Source organism: Meleagris gallopavo, chromosome 5 (assembly GCF_000146605.3).
Source record: "Meleagris gallopavo isolate NT-WF06-2002-E0010 breed Aviagen turkey brand Nicholas breeding stock chromosome 5, Turkey_5.1, whole genome shotgun sequence".
NCBI lineage: Eukaryota > Metazoa > Chordata > Aves > Galliformes > Phasianidae > Meleagris > Meleagris gallopavo.
Window position 1 is genome coordinate 33516119 of NC_015015.2, and position 14905 is coordinate 33531023.

At 35.5% G+C, this 14905-nt stretch overlaps 1 protein-coding gene across 1 annotated transcript in view; it reads left to right on the forward strand.

Annotated features, from left to right (window-relative positions):
- Positions 1-14905, forward strand: part of NUBPL (nucleotide binding protein like) — a gene marked incomplete at its 5' end in the record, with an annotated part of 81692 nt that overhangs the window by 15059 nt on the left and 51728 nt on the right. Inside the window, 3 exons of the mRNA XM_010711664.3 lie at positions 1387-1477; positions 14198-14237; positions 14326-14416. Of these exons, the coding sequence (XP_010709966.1) occupies positions 1387-1477; positions 14198-14237; positions 14326-14416 (222 nt within the window). The remainder of the gene's footprint in view (positions 1-1386; positions 1478-14197; positions 14238-14325; positions 14417-14905) is intronic.

The window sequence follows — 14905 nt, forward strand, 5'->3', positions numbered from 1 at the left end:
CCCCGAAAACAACCCTGGAAAAACAAATTATGATTCATTTTGTAGTAAATAGGGTCAGACTTAGGTGTCTGACTAGCATAAGGTGTCTAGGCTAGTGTAAGATAGTAAATTGAAATGCCTGTCAATTTAGTAGTAGTGACTTGAACTTAGTTTTCTAATCCAAGTGTGTTTCTGCATTAAAAAACAATCTGAACAAACTGAGGTACAGAGGAATGTAGTTCATGTTGAGAAATCCTGTTAAAAGCTAGTGATTCTGTAGGCCTGCATTAAAAGCCTCCCTACGGTTGTCTTCTAACCACAAACATAGTAGTTATTACCAAGCCTTTGTATTTTGTCTACATCTTTCCCACCAAAATCTTGATTTAAAAAAAAAAGACTTAATGTGATTCTAAATTATGAAAGTTTTTTTCAGAAAAATGAAACACTTTGAAGCATTAACAGTGAAAGTGTGATTCAGCATAGTTGGAAAAGCTCCCATTGCCTTATTAACCTTTTGAACAAGCCCTTAAACATACTTTCCTGCAATTTTGCAAAATGTTGAATGCTTTTTATATGTGAGAAACTTGATGTTCAGCATTTAAAAGAGTTTGCTCTTTATTACTTAGTTGGCAGAACCTGGTAATTGGTAGTTTGTCTTGCCATCTGTAGGAAAAATATTTTCATTCCCACAAAATATGTACGCATTTAAAAAAAAAATTTAAAAAAGCATGTCAGAATGAGTCTTGTATGTCTAGACAACATAGCTGAAATAACTTTTATTTAAAGTTTATTGCATGAGGTACCATGTGTTGTTAAATAAACCCATATTTTTAGTATTCCTTTGCACTTGATTGAAATGCTGTACCTGCTTAGTTGGCTTTGTAACCTAGATTTTGATACTTTCAAGATATCTGCCAAAATTTATTCTGGCCTCTTAAAAGAAGATAAAAACACATTTTAATGTTTTGACATTCTTTGTGCAGTCATTGATGTAATTCTGATCTCAATATGTATTTCCAAATGTTGCTAATTTCTTACAATGAAATGTGCTGCCTTTAAAAAGCTCTTAAGTCTGTGTGCATGGAGTAGAGAGAATGTTGCTTATAGTGTTTGTTAATATAAAGTCTGTGGTCCACACTGTAAATAACAAAATGTGCAAGTGAGGATTATATGTTCTGTGAACCTAAATTTTGTGACCTCTGGCTAAAAAGCGTAAACAGTGTTACCTTTCATGCTTCAATTGCAGTTTAGACAGAAAAGAAACAGTAATAACTTCCATCTAAAGTTGAGATTGTATTTTTATTTCTGTGGGCAGTTTTAAATTTTGCTTGTAAGACGTTTTGAAAGAAAGACTTTGAAAGAGAGATTTTGAAAGAGATAAATACTTTTTCTTTGGTTCTTACACAGGCAAAAGAAGTTGGTTTGCTTGATGCAGACATATATGGGCCTTCGATTCCGAAGATGATGAACTTAAAAGGAAACCCAGAGTTAACACCAAGTAAGTGTGATTTATTTTTTTTCTTATTGCTTTTTTGTACAGAGATGAACAGAGGAGAACATTCATTTATGCTTCCTTGGTGTGTGGTGTGGTACAGGAGGGATGCAAACAGAAAATGAAAACTGAGTGTATTAATTTTTTATTTTTATTTCTGAGGCAACTTTCAAAGCTAGGTTATACAGCTAGGAGCATATTCATGATCTTTTTTTAAGTGGCTCCATTGGCTTTGGGATTTTCATGGATTGTTACTGAATGGACTGGAAAAAGTAACCAGGAAAGGTACATTACTGTTAACAGGTTTAAAATTGCTATATAGGATCCCACTGTAGAACATCTTCAAATTAGACAACAGTAACAACATAAAACAAAATGAAAGCCGTCACCTGGGGGAGAAAAATGACAAATCTAGGAAATAAAGTAAATGTTATTACAGTACTTTGCCAGCCTCTGAGATCGTGAGATTTCAGTGCTTTGTTTTGCTCCTTCTATGGCGAAGTGCATGTAATTAAAAATATATATATTTAACCACAGTCTCATGCTACTAGCACTTGGGCTGCACCAAAATGAGCTAGGATTGTAGTCAAGAAAGGCCAAACTGGCAATACTTGTTGATGGGGGGACTGAGGACATGGACCAGATGAAGTGTTACAAAAAAGGGTTTCACCAAAATAAGAAACTATTTTTAATATAGTTTTTTAATATATATACACATATATTATAAAATTTTAAATATTTATTTATATATATATATACACACACAGATATGTATCTCATTAATATTTGTGGGAAGTCATTACTAAGTAGTAGGCAAGTTAAATATTCCTTCCTCTTTCATTTGTGCCATATCTTTTTGTATTTACTCTGCTATTTATATTTACTCTATATTTACTCTGCTATTGTTTTAAAATGTCTATTTCTAATTAATCTGTATACATCTGTGGGTTTTGGTAGTGGCTGTTCTGTATGTTCTCAGCTGGTAGAAAATGTGCAGAATGAAACAGTGCTAGTATGGAATCTTAGAATCATAGAATTGCTCAGATTGCAAAAGACCTTCAAGATCATCGAGTTCAACCCCAACCTAACCATACTACTCTAACTCTAACAACCCTCTGCTAAATCATGTCCCTGAGGACCACATCCAAATGGATTTTAAACACAGCCAGGAGTGGTGACTCAGCCACCTCCCTGGGGAGCCTATTCTGTTGCTTAATCACCCATTCTGTAAAGAAGTTTTTCCTGATATCCAGCCTAAACCTCCCCTGGTGCAACTTGAGGCCATTTCCCCAAATCTTTTAAAAGGTTGTTATAGTGTGTGGAGTTAGCCTCTGAAAATCTAAGTGTGGCAAGTTTAGTATTACTGTTTGTATTCTAATACTTCTACCCTGTACTCTTTAGAAGGAGGTAATAATGTTGCAGATACGCTGCAGGTGAACTAGAAGATGCATGCTTGTACAAACAACTGTCAATTTGAGTACTTTTTACATTAAAGTACATAGCTTACAAATACAGAGATTATTTAGATACTTTCTTGCAGAGAAAGAATGTTTGTTTTATATATATGGCTTATGTTTTAGTTTTTGAAGGTAAAAGCTAATTCTGTTGTGTAATAAATGGATGAACACTCTCATGTATTATTGAGTTTGATTCCTTGTTTGTATTGGGAAGGATACTGAAGTATTCTTATGTTCTTCTTATGTGCCCAGGGCAAAAATACATTTAATCTTGTATTTTATTAATCCATTCCACATTCTGAGGAATTTTTTCCACTCAGAGGGAGGGTGGTGACACACTGGAACAGGTTGCCCAGAGAGGTTGTGGATGCCCCATGCCTGAAGGCATTCAAGGCCAGGCTGGATGTGGTTCTTGGCAGCCTGGTGTAGTGGTTGGCAACCCTGCACGTAGCAGGGGAGGTTGAAACTAGATGATCTTTGAGGTTCTTTTCAACCCAGGTCATTCATTCTATGATTCTATAAATTGAAATCTAAATTATGAGCCTCAAACGAGGGGGAAGTTGCCCAATCTATTTATTATGGTTGTACCATTTAATTTGCTGAGAATACAAGGACTTCAATTAAGGATTCATTTAGATACTGTGACAGCTCAGTGCTGTGATATGTAAATATTAGTGACTAGGGATGCTTTGAGGATACAGCTGAAAATTAACGATAGACTTTTATCTTAGCATGTTTTGTGTGTTGTGAAAAAAACAAGGCATTCAGTGTAGTAGAAATTAGAGGATTTCCTTGAGCTGAAATTGTTCACTGTTGTCTAGTAAACATGTTTTGATAGCAGAGATATATTCTTTCTGCCTTTGTGTGGAACGTGCAAGTAAATACTATTAGGACCTTTAACAGAAATTGGATTTGTGTCTTTCAAAAGCAGGACATATAACACATGTCTACAGAGAAAATGGTGTCACAATTCAGTGTGAATGATTGCAGGGTAGAATTTGTTTTTCAGAAGTTCTGTTAAGTTTCCTTTGGAGTTTAACTCCTGAGTTGATGCAGCTGTAGAGTAGCAACAACGAAAGTGCTGACATGAAGGTGGTTTGGTTGTGATAATAGGAAATACCATGACACAGGAAACTTTCATAGTGAGTTTCAAGGATTTCATTATTTTAGTGACAATAATAGGATATAGTTGCAAAAAAAGATAAGTTGTGGGGGTGTCTGTGTTTCAGCACGAGGCCTGGATATGAAAATGAGTAGCATCATCCTTTATTACTGGATACGTACAGTAATCCTATAAGGTTCTGGTCACTCTTGTACTTGGATTTTTAAGTTCTTCCTCATGTGTAGCAGTGAAAAAGAGTTTGGGATTGCTTGGTACTGTACAGAAGAAATCTGTGCAGCAATTATTGCTCTTGAATTGAGAATAATTATTCTGACACCATAATAGAGTTTTCAAAATGAATTAGGTGTTCTTAGTAAGGAGAGTCTGCATAAATGGGAGATACTCAGTGGAATCTTGCAGGCTTCAGTATGTTGGAAAGCCTGCTAATGTTTAATAGAGTATCATTCAAAATACTTTAAATGATCAGGGAAATACGGTTAATAAGTTTATGACTGAATTTAATTAGCTGATGGAGGATAATTTAACTATGGAATAAATACTAACATCAGCTACGATATGTCAACATTTCTAATACAAATAGCAAAAGCATTACTTAAACTCTTTGCTCAAATGATTTACTTAAAGCTGTTTTCTGACTTACTAGGCTGCAGAAGTTTAGGTTTTTTTTGGTCTCCATTTAAACTACTTTGCAAAAAGCAGAATCTATTAAATGGCTGAAATGATGTTGCCCTTTCACCAAATAACTGTAACATTCTTTCACTTAATTTAAATGATGATTAAGGTTTTAGTGGGCTTTCTTATTTATGACAGTTGAATTCTCTTAATATTTCAAAAACTTTGTTGCCATTTTGTGATGCCTTCAGTGCCCTTTTTATTTCTTTATAAAATAATATATTGAAAAGATCTGTTCTTACTCTTTGGAATTGAAGAGTAGTTTCTGAGAGAAGCCAGCACTAAGTATATCCCAGCCCTATTGAGGTTAATATTGTAAGAGCTATAGAAATGACATTACTGATAAAAGTATAAAATAAAACATGGATACTTGGCTCTCCCCCCAGCTAGGATACAGTGCTAGTACAGACAGTATGTCTGCAGCACTTCAGCTTAATAGCGAATTCTGTAATATACAAAAAATAAGGATTTCAAAATACAATTTCTTGAGACTTTTATAAAGATGTCTGCATGAAATTGCTTTATCGAGGATTTTGGGAATCCATTTTTTTGATATGAGTAGAAAATTTGGATTATGAATAGAAAACTTGCAGTGTACTAATTAAAGAAAATGTTACATTGATAGTGTGGTTGTTCATGTAACCATGAAGTTTCCTGGTCATATGTGAAGGTTTAATTTTAAAGATAGAGCTTGTATTAATCAACAGAGATGTCTTTATCATACTTCACCGGTGAAACAGCATCATGATTAATTCAAATAAAAACTAAGTTTGATACTCTCAACGTCATATTTTGTACTGCTACTGCCTCTTGACTTGTAAACAAGTGGTTTTTAAATTGCCTGTAGTTCAATGTAACATGTTGATTATTCTTTTCTGAAAGTATTCTGAACTGAAATGTGGCGTTTTACTTTGATGCCTTACCACAGCTTATCTAGATAACTGAAACAGTTCTGTATCGCTTCCACTTCTTGGGCCAAGCAGTCTTGTCTTTGAAGATTTGTCAGGACCAGATACTCCTTGAGTTTATCAGAGAACTCTCTTAAACTGATACATTTTCTTTTTCTTTGATCAACATCAACATCCCCAAATGTTTGTTTGTTTTTTAACTTTCTTTCACTTCAACAGTCTGACCTCCCATCCTCAATGATTTTGATGCCTGCTAGCTGTTGTTAGTCTAGAAAGCCTAATGTGCCTTTTTAACTTGTTCTCCTTTAGTTTCCAGAAACATTTGCTGTTTCCACTATCTGTATTCATGGTATCTAGTTGGAGACTAAGCAGATGCGTCTGCACCACTAAGATTACCTGTGTTGATTTCATTATAGAAAAGAATCAGCAGCAGTATGTGACATTGCTGATTGAAAATCCCTGTGCTGATGAGAAGACTGCTTTGAGGTGGTTGTCTTTTTTTATTAGCCTGAAGGGCCATCTTGCATTCTCTGGGAAGCATGTGTTGAAAATAGGCAGTAAAGGTTAAGCAAAAAGTGTAAGCTCTGGCACAGTGTAAAAACCTCTTTCATTGTATGAGAAGCAAACTTAAGTAGCTGTTGCAGTAAAAACAAAAATGTCAGAAAATATAGCAGTACTAAGGAAGTATTTTGTACCTGCGATTAAACAAAATAATTTTAACTGAAAACAACTGTATTCACAGATGTGTTCACAGGAAGCAGGTTTTCTTAGGAGCATTGTAAGCAGTTCTGCGGTTGCTCGTGTCAAAGTGGCTGACTATGCTTCAGGGTTTTTTTTGTTTTGTTCTTGTTTCTTATTAAGGGCTGATAACTGAAATTACTGGTGTTAAAGGTAAGCAGGTATTTTGAAAATCTGTTTCAAAGTGTCTTGAAGAGGAAGTAATAATTCAAAATGGTACAATTAGTTGTGTTTCTATTGTGGAGGCTTTTTCATATGTGATGAGGTAGTTGGTACTTGAGGGAGAGGAGATATGTATGGGCAACATAATTATGGAGTGAAAGAGTCAGAAACTTGAGGATGGGTATGGAAAAAAGTCTGTTTTAAATACAGTGAAGATTTCCATTGTTGCTAAACTCTTAGTTTTTGTTGTTTCTGTCTTTTAGTTGGATTATATGCTTGGCAAACAAATCCTGAGCTTCTCATAACAATTTTACCTGGGTAATCATTTCATTAGGTATTTTAGAATCATATCTAGATAGTAATGATATGATATTGTTTTAAATTTGTGGTCTAGAAACACTCAGGAGTGCCGGTCTAGTTTGTATAGATAATAGCCAGCTCTGCAAGGAATTATTTATTGGCATGTTATCTGCTGTTTAAAAAAAGAAAAAGTATGCAGAAGATTATGCAAGAGTAAGCAAAAAAAAAAAAAACACTGGACAGTTATTAAAATTTTATTCTTTGTTTTAGATAAAGTCATACAAATGACCAAAGAAGACTACAGTATAAACAAAATATAGTAATTGAAGCATTTTACCAAGACAGTCTTTCTTGATAAGTGGCAAATCAAATTTTATTAAGTAATATTGAAATAGAAATTACTGATACACTGCAACTAAAAGAAAATACATTTTATGTACTTGAAAGCAGAGTATATTGGTCTTCATATTATAAATCCTGCAGTGCAGTAATAATAAATATTTTGATATGGATTATGGTTAGCACATTCTCATTATATTATAAGGTTTACTTTTCAAGATGTAAAAGGTTTGTTCGGTTCAACCAACTTTTAGACGTATTGGAAACATTGCAAAATGATCTATTACAATACAATAATAAATACACATTTAGTTGTGTGTGTGTGTGTATATATACATATACACAAAAGAATTTTCTTTTAGTACACTAAACACATTTACTTGTTCTCTTATTTCAGAGGAATAAGTGTTTGCACCTCTGTTTTCTGCTACATGTGTAATTAAAGAACTGGTACTAATTTTGAACCTTCTCAGAATATTAATCTAATTTCACTTGCATGCTTTATCTGTGATTTTCTCATTGTGTTCTCCCATCTTTCCTCCCCCTTCTCCACGGTACAACTGACTGCATGTTGAGAGTAAGAATGAAGCAGTATACATCAAAAATAGGAGAAAAAGTATTTTCATCCTTTCGCTATAGTGACAAAATCTATAAATGACATTGAAAGTTTTTAAGCTAGCATCTCTTTAGTTGAAAGTCACAGTCTTGTAAAGCATATAGAGCTTCATTTTACAAATGGTGAAATAAAAATAAAATTTCAAAAGGATGGATAGAGGTGTTTCACGAGAAATGGAAAGTGCTGAGAATGCTTCTTTTTTCCCACATGAAGAGCCAACAAGTCTACTATAGTTTTCATTTGTCATTAGCACTCAGGTATTTCAGCATTGTTAAAGCTGCATACAATACTTGGAACAGTTTTTTCTTCCTCTTATTTTCACCTACGTTCTTTTTAAGATAGTAGTATATAGGCTATATGTAGGGCTGATTAGACTCAAATGTGTTGAATTCCATAGCTTTGCTATGAAAACAATGGCAGTCTCTACTTAATGGGAAAGTTTTTTTGAATCTACATCTTGAATTAAAGGTAATGAGCAGGGGATGTCTGTCTCCTATGTTCATGGTTCTTCCTGTTTTGATTTACTGTTGTCTTGTGCTGTGTGACTGTCTTGGACATTCCCTCTTTAGCAAAACTGAAGCAGAGCTTCCGACAACAGGAGTCTACCAAGTTTGTTGTGTTTTGTGTGTCAGGACAGAAGCCTGGTAACTGTGCAGTGTGTTAGTCCAATTCATTTACCACAGATATCAGGAACTTAAGGAATCCACTCCAATTAGTCTAAGACAGCTCTTGAGCCACAACAAACAAACAAACCCAGCTTTTTTGGTTCTATGAAGCTTTGAGAATTCTTCAAAATGTGGATTATTTTAGTGATTATAAGAAGTATGTTTGTGGTTGAAGGCAATGGAAACACTTAAAACTAGTCTTGTGCCTTTAGTCCTAACTTAACAACTCAAGGATGCCTTAAAATGTAATAAACATCACTGAGTTTTTTTTACTTTTGCCAGACTTGCTTTTGAAGTATACTCTTCCAGCAAACAATTGGGTCTCTTGCTTTTTAGTAGAACTGATGCCATAGCTGCAAAGCAGCCCTGTTAATGAAAATGCTTTCACAGAGCTTTGTTGCCTCTACAATCTACTAGGAGGAAAAAAGCTGTGAAAACCTCAGGTAATGGGATTGGTGGACTGACAAAATATAAGAAGGAATTCTTATGGAAAAAGCTACATTTCTATTTGCATTTGTCTCTTTAAAAAATTGAGTTATTTTCTGAGCACTGAGTAATGTTCTTTGACTATCTTTGGTTGTTTGCTTTGGTTGAAGTATTTGTGATGTCTCCATGGTCAGATAACACTGTTAGTGCACAGCATAATGGGAAATCTCATCCCTCCTTCAAGCTTAAAATACAAATTGTAGTACCTTTGGGGCAGTCCTGCAAATTAAATTTATAACGCAGTGTGAAATCCATTTTGAAGTCTCAATTAGTCAGTTGTTTGCCTTAGAATATTCTGGGCTTCTGACATAAGCAGTTAAAGTGATTGGGTTTTTAAAATTTCTGACTTTGACTAATACTTTGGTGTCAGCATCCCACCCTTTCCGTTGGAGGTAGCTTGGGCTCTGTTTTACTATGGAATGGTCTGGGACCCAGCTGTAGTTTCTGGGTCTATTTGCCTCCATCCCCTTCCCTCTGCTTTGCTTTCCCATCCTATTAACACCGTGAGTGAAACTAAGTTGTCTTTAAGCAGGAAATTGGCAGTGTTTAAAACATGTTCAAATATGGTTTCTTGTTTCAAGCTGTCTGATGAGAATGTATGGCTCTCCACTGCACATCCAGCTCCTGAAGGCATCTGGAGTCGTGGGATACATTTATATTTGTACAAGGGGACCTCTGTACAAAAAGAGTACCTGGTACTCTTTTTCCCTTCCTGTTTTGTAGTCACTTTTCCTACCGCTTAGGGATGGTTATTTCCTATGAACCTACTGAAGACATCTACTTTTGTTTGTTGTTCTTGATTGATAGAAATCTTTATGTTCAACCCTGTAATGATTGCAGCCTTCATGTCCTTGACTGGAACCTGGATTCTCCTATTAAAGATTATTGACCTTGGGTGCTGACTTACAGAAGGTACTGCACATAACTTACCTAAACTTACGCATAGCAACAGCCAAATGAAAATTACTACTTGCTGTGATGTGATAAACAGAAAGTTTTGTGAAGTTGGAGGCCTAACTTAGATTGGTGGAATATTCTGTAGTCACTGTAGCATGAAATTGTACACAACTGAAAAACAGATGATGCAAAAAGTTTTTGAGATTTTACAAGTGACCATGCTGAAAATCTGTTTAGCTTGTCCGTATGTATGGCACATTAATTAAGTGTGTTTTGTATGATTTTGTTTAATGTAGTAGGATCCAGAGGCTATTCCGCTCTGTTTTGTTTACTCTCCGACTAGCATGGTGGCAAGGTGTTTTGTTGTGCCATATGTCTTCCGTGTTTCAAGCAGAGACATGGTGAGATTTGAGGAGGTGGAAAAGAGCAATTTGTTGAAAAAACCTTAGCTAATGCTGAGCTGTACAAACAGCAGCAGATCCTTTTATTTAAACTATGAAGCTTGTGAAAATTCTGATAAATGTATGCAGAGGAGTTAGTGTGATTTTGTTTAAATAGAATACCATGAAAGATGAAGGAATGCTTAGAGTTATGTGATACTTACAAATATGCTTTTAAATATACTTTTTAAAGCTGCTGTTCTGGATCTTGAATATGGGGTGATAAAATACAGTTCAGAGACTCGTGTAACAGACTAGTGTGATTTTTTTTTTCTACTTCTTTTTCCTGTTGAATATTGTTTATGCCTAATTTGCTGTTTTAATTTTAATTCTTTCCGGTTTCAGTGCAAAATATGTTGTTTTAACTGTAAAACTTAACTATTTATTGGTTGTTCTTTTATGCTTTCTTGCATTTGGAGGTAAGTGGAGCTGTGGCTCTCTTGTGTCAGCCCTTGGAGGAATGCAGTACAGGTCTCCAAGTCTGCAGGATTCTGCAGTCATTGGCAGCACTAACAGTTTCACAGCCTGTGTCTGGATTCTCTCATCTGTAAAATGAGATAGTGCCTTCTACATGGATGTTGTAGAAATAACATCCATGTAATAAGCTACGTTTACTTTTCTTAAGCAGCATGATGGCTCTTAATGGGGTGTAGTGTAACATCACAATCTTCTGGAATAATGCTCTTTTCATATCTGATAAGACTGAATGTAAGCTTTTGCTTGCTTTAATGCTTCGATCTGCAGACATCTGAAAACAGAGCCAGTGTCTCTTTCTATGGAATTTATAGCTCTATACTTACTTTGTATTGCACTAACCTGTGGATTCCATTGAACAGCTGTGTCAGGCATCCCAGAGAATAAGCTCTGTTTTTCCCAGAGAATAAGCTCTCTGGAGTGGCTCTTAAGCTAGTAAGAAAGTAAGTAAACTGCAAAGTTTGGTTTTCTGGAAAAATACAAAACCAAAAGTGTACGTTTTCTGAAGTGTGGAAGATCCTTCCCTCGGATTTGAACATGATTCAGTATCATTCTTCCTTAAGTGAGTAATAGTCCAGTCTTCAGGCTGGTCCCTGAACACTTTTGATCACCAATCTGCTGTGCTGCTCTTTCATGTTCTCCTTTTCCAATTCCCTATTTGTATCCTAACAGAAAAGATATTTTACTGATATTTCGTTGATGCTGTTTTGATCTTATTGCTCTGTGGGAAAGCACAGGACTCTTTATTTAGGTCTACCAAACTTGCTTATAATTTGCAGATGAGGAAACTGATATCAACATGGGTATCAGTGGTTCTTTCTGTTATGATTTGAAGAAATCAGACTTATTGTCTGTTGTCTTGATTTCTGAAGCTGTATGGTAGGCATCTGATAACAGAGAAGGAAGTGTTAACTATGCTCTGAAATAAACAGGAAATAGAGATGTTACTGAGTTCTCATTTAGCTTAATCTTCTCAACATGTTATGCTTTAGAAAGTCTTTATGAGACCCAGGGTGATAGAGGAAGAATGCCTGTTGCATTTGATGAGATGAGGGTGATTACCAGAGCCCACTGAAGCACTTTAGGTTTGAGATAGTCTCAAGAATGCTTTTTAGCAGTAGGAAAGCAGTAGGGTGCTTTATGGATTTTGTACTACTTTTGAGAGTATGCAGCATGTTATAGCCAGAATATACAGCAGGTTGGGAATTGTTCTTGTGCAGCATATGAACTTGATTAAACCTTGCACCTCTGAGTAGTTTATAGTCATAATTGTTAACCAAGGAGCTAAGATGCAGTGTTTATAAAATGAAGCTCTGCTGTTGAGGAGTAATCAGTGCACCCATTCTAGTAACAGAGACCCTCTTTGGCAGCAGGTCAGCAGAGCGTGCCTGCAGCAACTCTCCTGTAACGCACTGAGGGGAATGAGAAGTACATGCATCTGTTGCATAAGGTTCACCTGTCTTACCTGGGTTCTGTACAGAGGTAGTGGATGTTGAGATGTTAGTCTCAGATATTGGTATTGTATTGATGTACCTTAGAGCACCTGGGTTGAACTGAAAAGTTGCATGATATTTTGATGAACTTTCTCAATGTTCTTAGGCTTTCTGCATCATTTCATTCTTATTTTTCAGTTCCTTATCCTCACATGCTGAGCAGTTAAGAATTGGCCTCCTTTTTTTCTTCATGGTTGTCTCTTTTTCATAGTAAAGACAAAACAGACCTTGATGCTGCAGTGATGCATGCTGTTACAGGTGCTTCACATTCCTTTTTTTTTTTTTAAAGTTTTCATAGGTAAATGTGAAAGTAGTACTTTTTTCCTCAATACTGTCAGCAGAATTATAGCTTGTGGCAGTATGTGTTGTTTACATAGACACCAAAGCAGTGCCTAGAGGTGAATCTAGGCTGAAGTTCAAATGTCATCAACCTTTTCATAGCAAAGCCATCTTACTGCAGGGGAAAGAAGTAAGCCTGATGACTAGAATTGTTATACAGCATAATGCCACCAAAACTCAGCCCTGATTAAAATCTGAATGGAGCTACGGAGGTGAATTTAGCTTGTTCGGGGAATCAGTCCAAGCCCATCTCTTTTCCTTTAACAGCTTTGTACTTTCTTGAATGCAGTTGTCATGGAAGTGATTTGTTTAGTTTTTTGTTTTGTTCTTTTTGATTTGTAAACCAAAACACAATGAGTACAAAAACTGTGTGGAATTTATTTTCAGCCATATTTCTACGATTTATCCAATTACATGGTCAAATGCCTGTTTACTTGATTGCTTGAAAGCTTTCATCTGTATATTTTATTTCAGCTGTTTGAGTGCTCTTGGATGTTATTTCGTCTGAATTTTGGAGTTCAGCTTTGAATGCATCAAAATTATATTCACGTTGTCCTTATTTTATTAGATAAATGTTTTTACTTTAGTTGCGTCAGAGGTTTCTGTCAAAATACATGTTGTAATATATCTTTATGGCTTAAAGTAGTCTTGCTGTTTGCTGCTGGTTCTTGCCTGTATGTACTCTTAAAATAAACTGGTGAGGTGAGGCTCAAATATAATTACTTTGGTTCCTTTGTATGTATGTGCCATTTTGAGGAAAATTGTGAACCTGGATGATGGAGTTTGTGGCTTTGGGGGGATTTCTTTTTGAGTGCATTCATGTTATCTTATTGTTGATTTGTTTACTTCTTGCTGCCTCATCCCTTTGTCAGTGAAACAATTGCAGTATTTTGCCTTTTTTTTTTTCCTTTCTTGAGTCTGGAAAGCGTAGGGAGGAGTGTGGAGCATGGCAAGGGCATTACCTTTGCAATGTCCAAATAAGCATATTATATATTTATGAAAACTTATGTAAGTCCTGAGGATTTTCTTCAGCGCTGTTATCAGCATGTAGTCTAGAGGTACCTTTAGTTTGTAGCTCTCATCTGGTGTTCTTGAGCAGAATGAATGCCCTGAAAAGCTGATGTTTTAAAGAGTGTGATCCTCTGATTTGTGAGATAAGCTGATAGCACAATTAAAAATAGTAAACACAAAGCATTGTAGGACTTTGATTTTCTTTGTTACAAGTGATTTGGCAGTTCCTAGGTATTGGAGAAGCTGAAGTCTTTGTCTCTGTGGAAGATGTGAATGGAGGTTTTGTATCCACAAATGAAGCCTGTGTTTCAGCAGCACCCAGAGACACTATTTTATGGACAAATATATTGTTTCTCGGCAAGACCTGAATGACACCAGTAAAATGCTGCAGCCTAAGAAAATGTAGGCCTAAGATCTCAGGTAGAATAGGTAAAAGTACACGTATATAAATATATGGAAGGAATGAGGGGAAGAATAGACAAATTCTGTTGATAAAGAAGGAAAAACTGCTCTTAAAAGGAGAAAAAAAATAAAAAAAGCTAAGCTTATTTATTTAAAACAGAACAAAAAACACCTTCCCAAAAAAATTTGTTTGTTTTGTTTTAGAAAATCTAATGAGGCCCCTTAAGAACTATGGAATCGCATGGTGAGCATGTTTTAATTCAAATCAAGCTTCTTGACAGATATACTTAATATCATGCTGGAAAATTAAGTTTTTGATTTTTTTATTTCAGCATGTCTATGGGCTTCTTGATAGAAGAGACTGCCCCAGTTGTGTGGAGAGGGCTCATGGTCATGTCGGCTATTGAGAAATTGTTGAGACAGGTAAGAATTTATTTGTGTTTCAGACTAACCAGTTTATTTAAAATGCATCTAATACATAAGTGTTTATAACACCTTTTTGTATTGGTGCTGAGCATTTTTGTATCTTGGTCTTTTGTATGAATTTGTTTTATTGACAGGCTTCTGAGAAAGTGTTCTGTGCAGTAAGGATTTATTTTTGCAGTGTCAGTTGCTTAACTGAAAGGTTTTCACTGGAGAACCAAATAGCACAGATCTTTTTGTGAACACTTGACCAGAGCTGTGGAGCTAAATACCATTTACAGTTCTGCTTCCTTAATGAAAGTTTAATAACAGAGAAACTACAAGCAATACGCGTTTTGAAAGAACTATCCCTGGAGGTTATGAGTTAGTAAGATCAGTAGTATGGTGCTTATATAATGTTGTTACTGCTCCTTGGATTTGCAGTTTTCTAGGCCCTTTTGAACTAATACTTGTAAAGCAAATTGAAAAAACCTTCTGGGGTATTTTTTT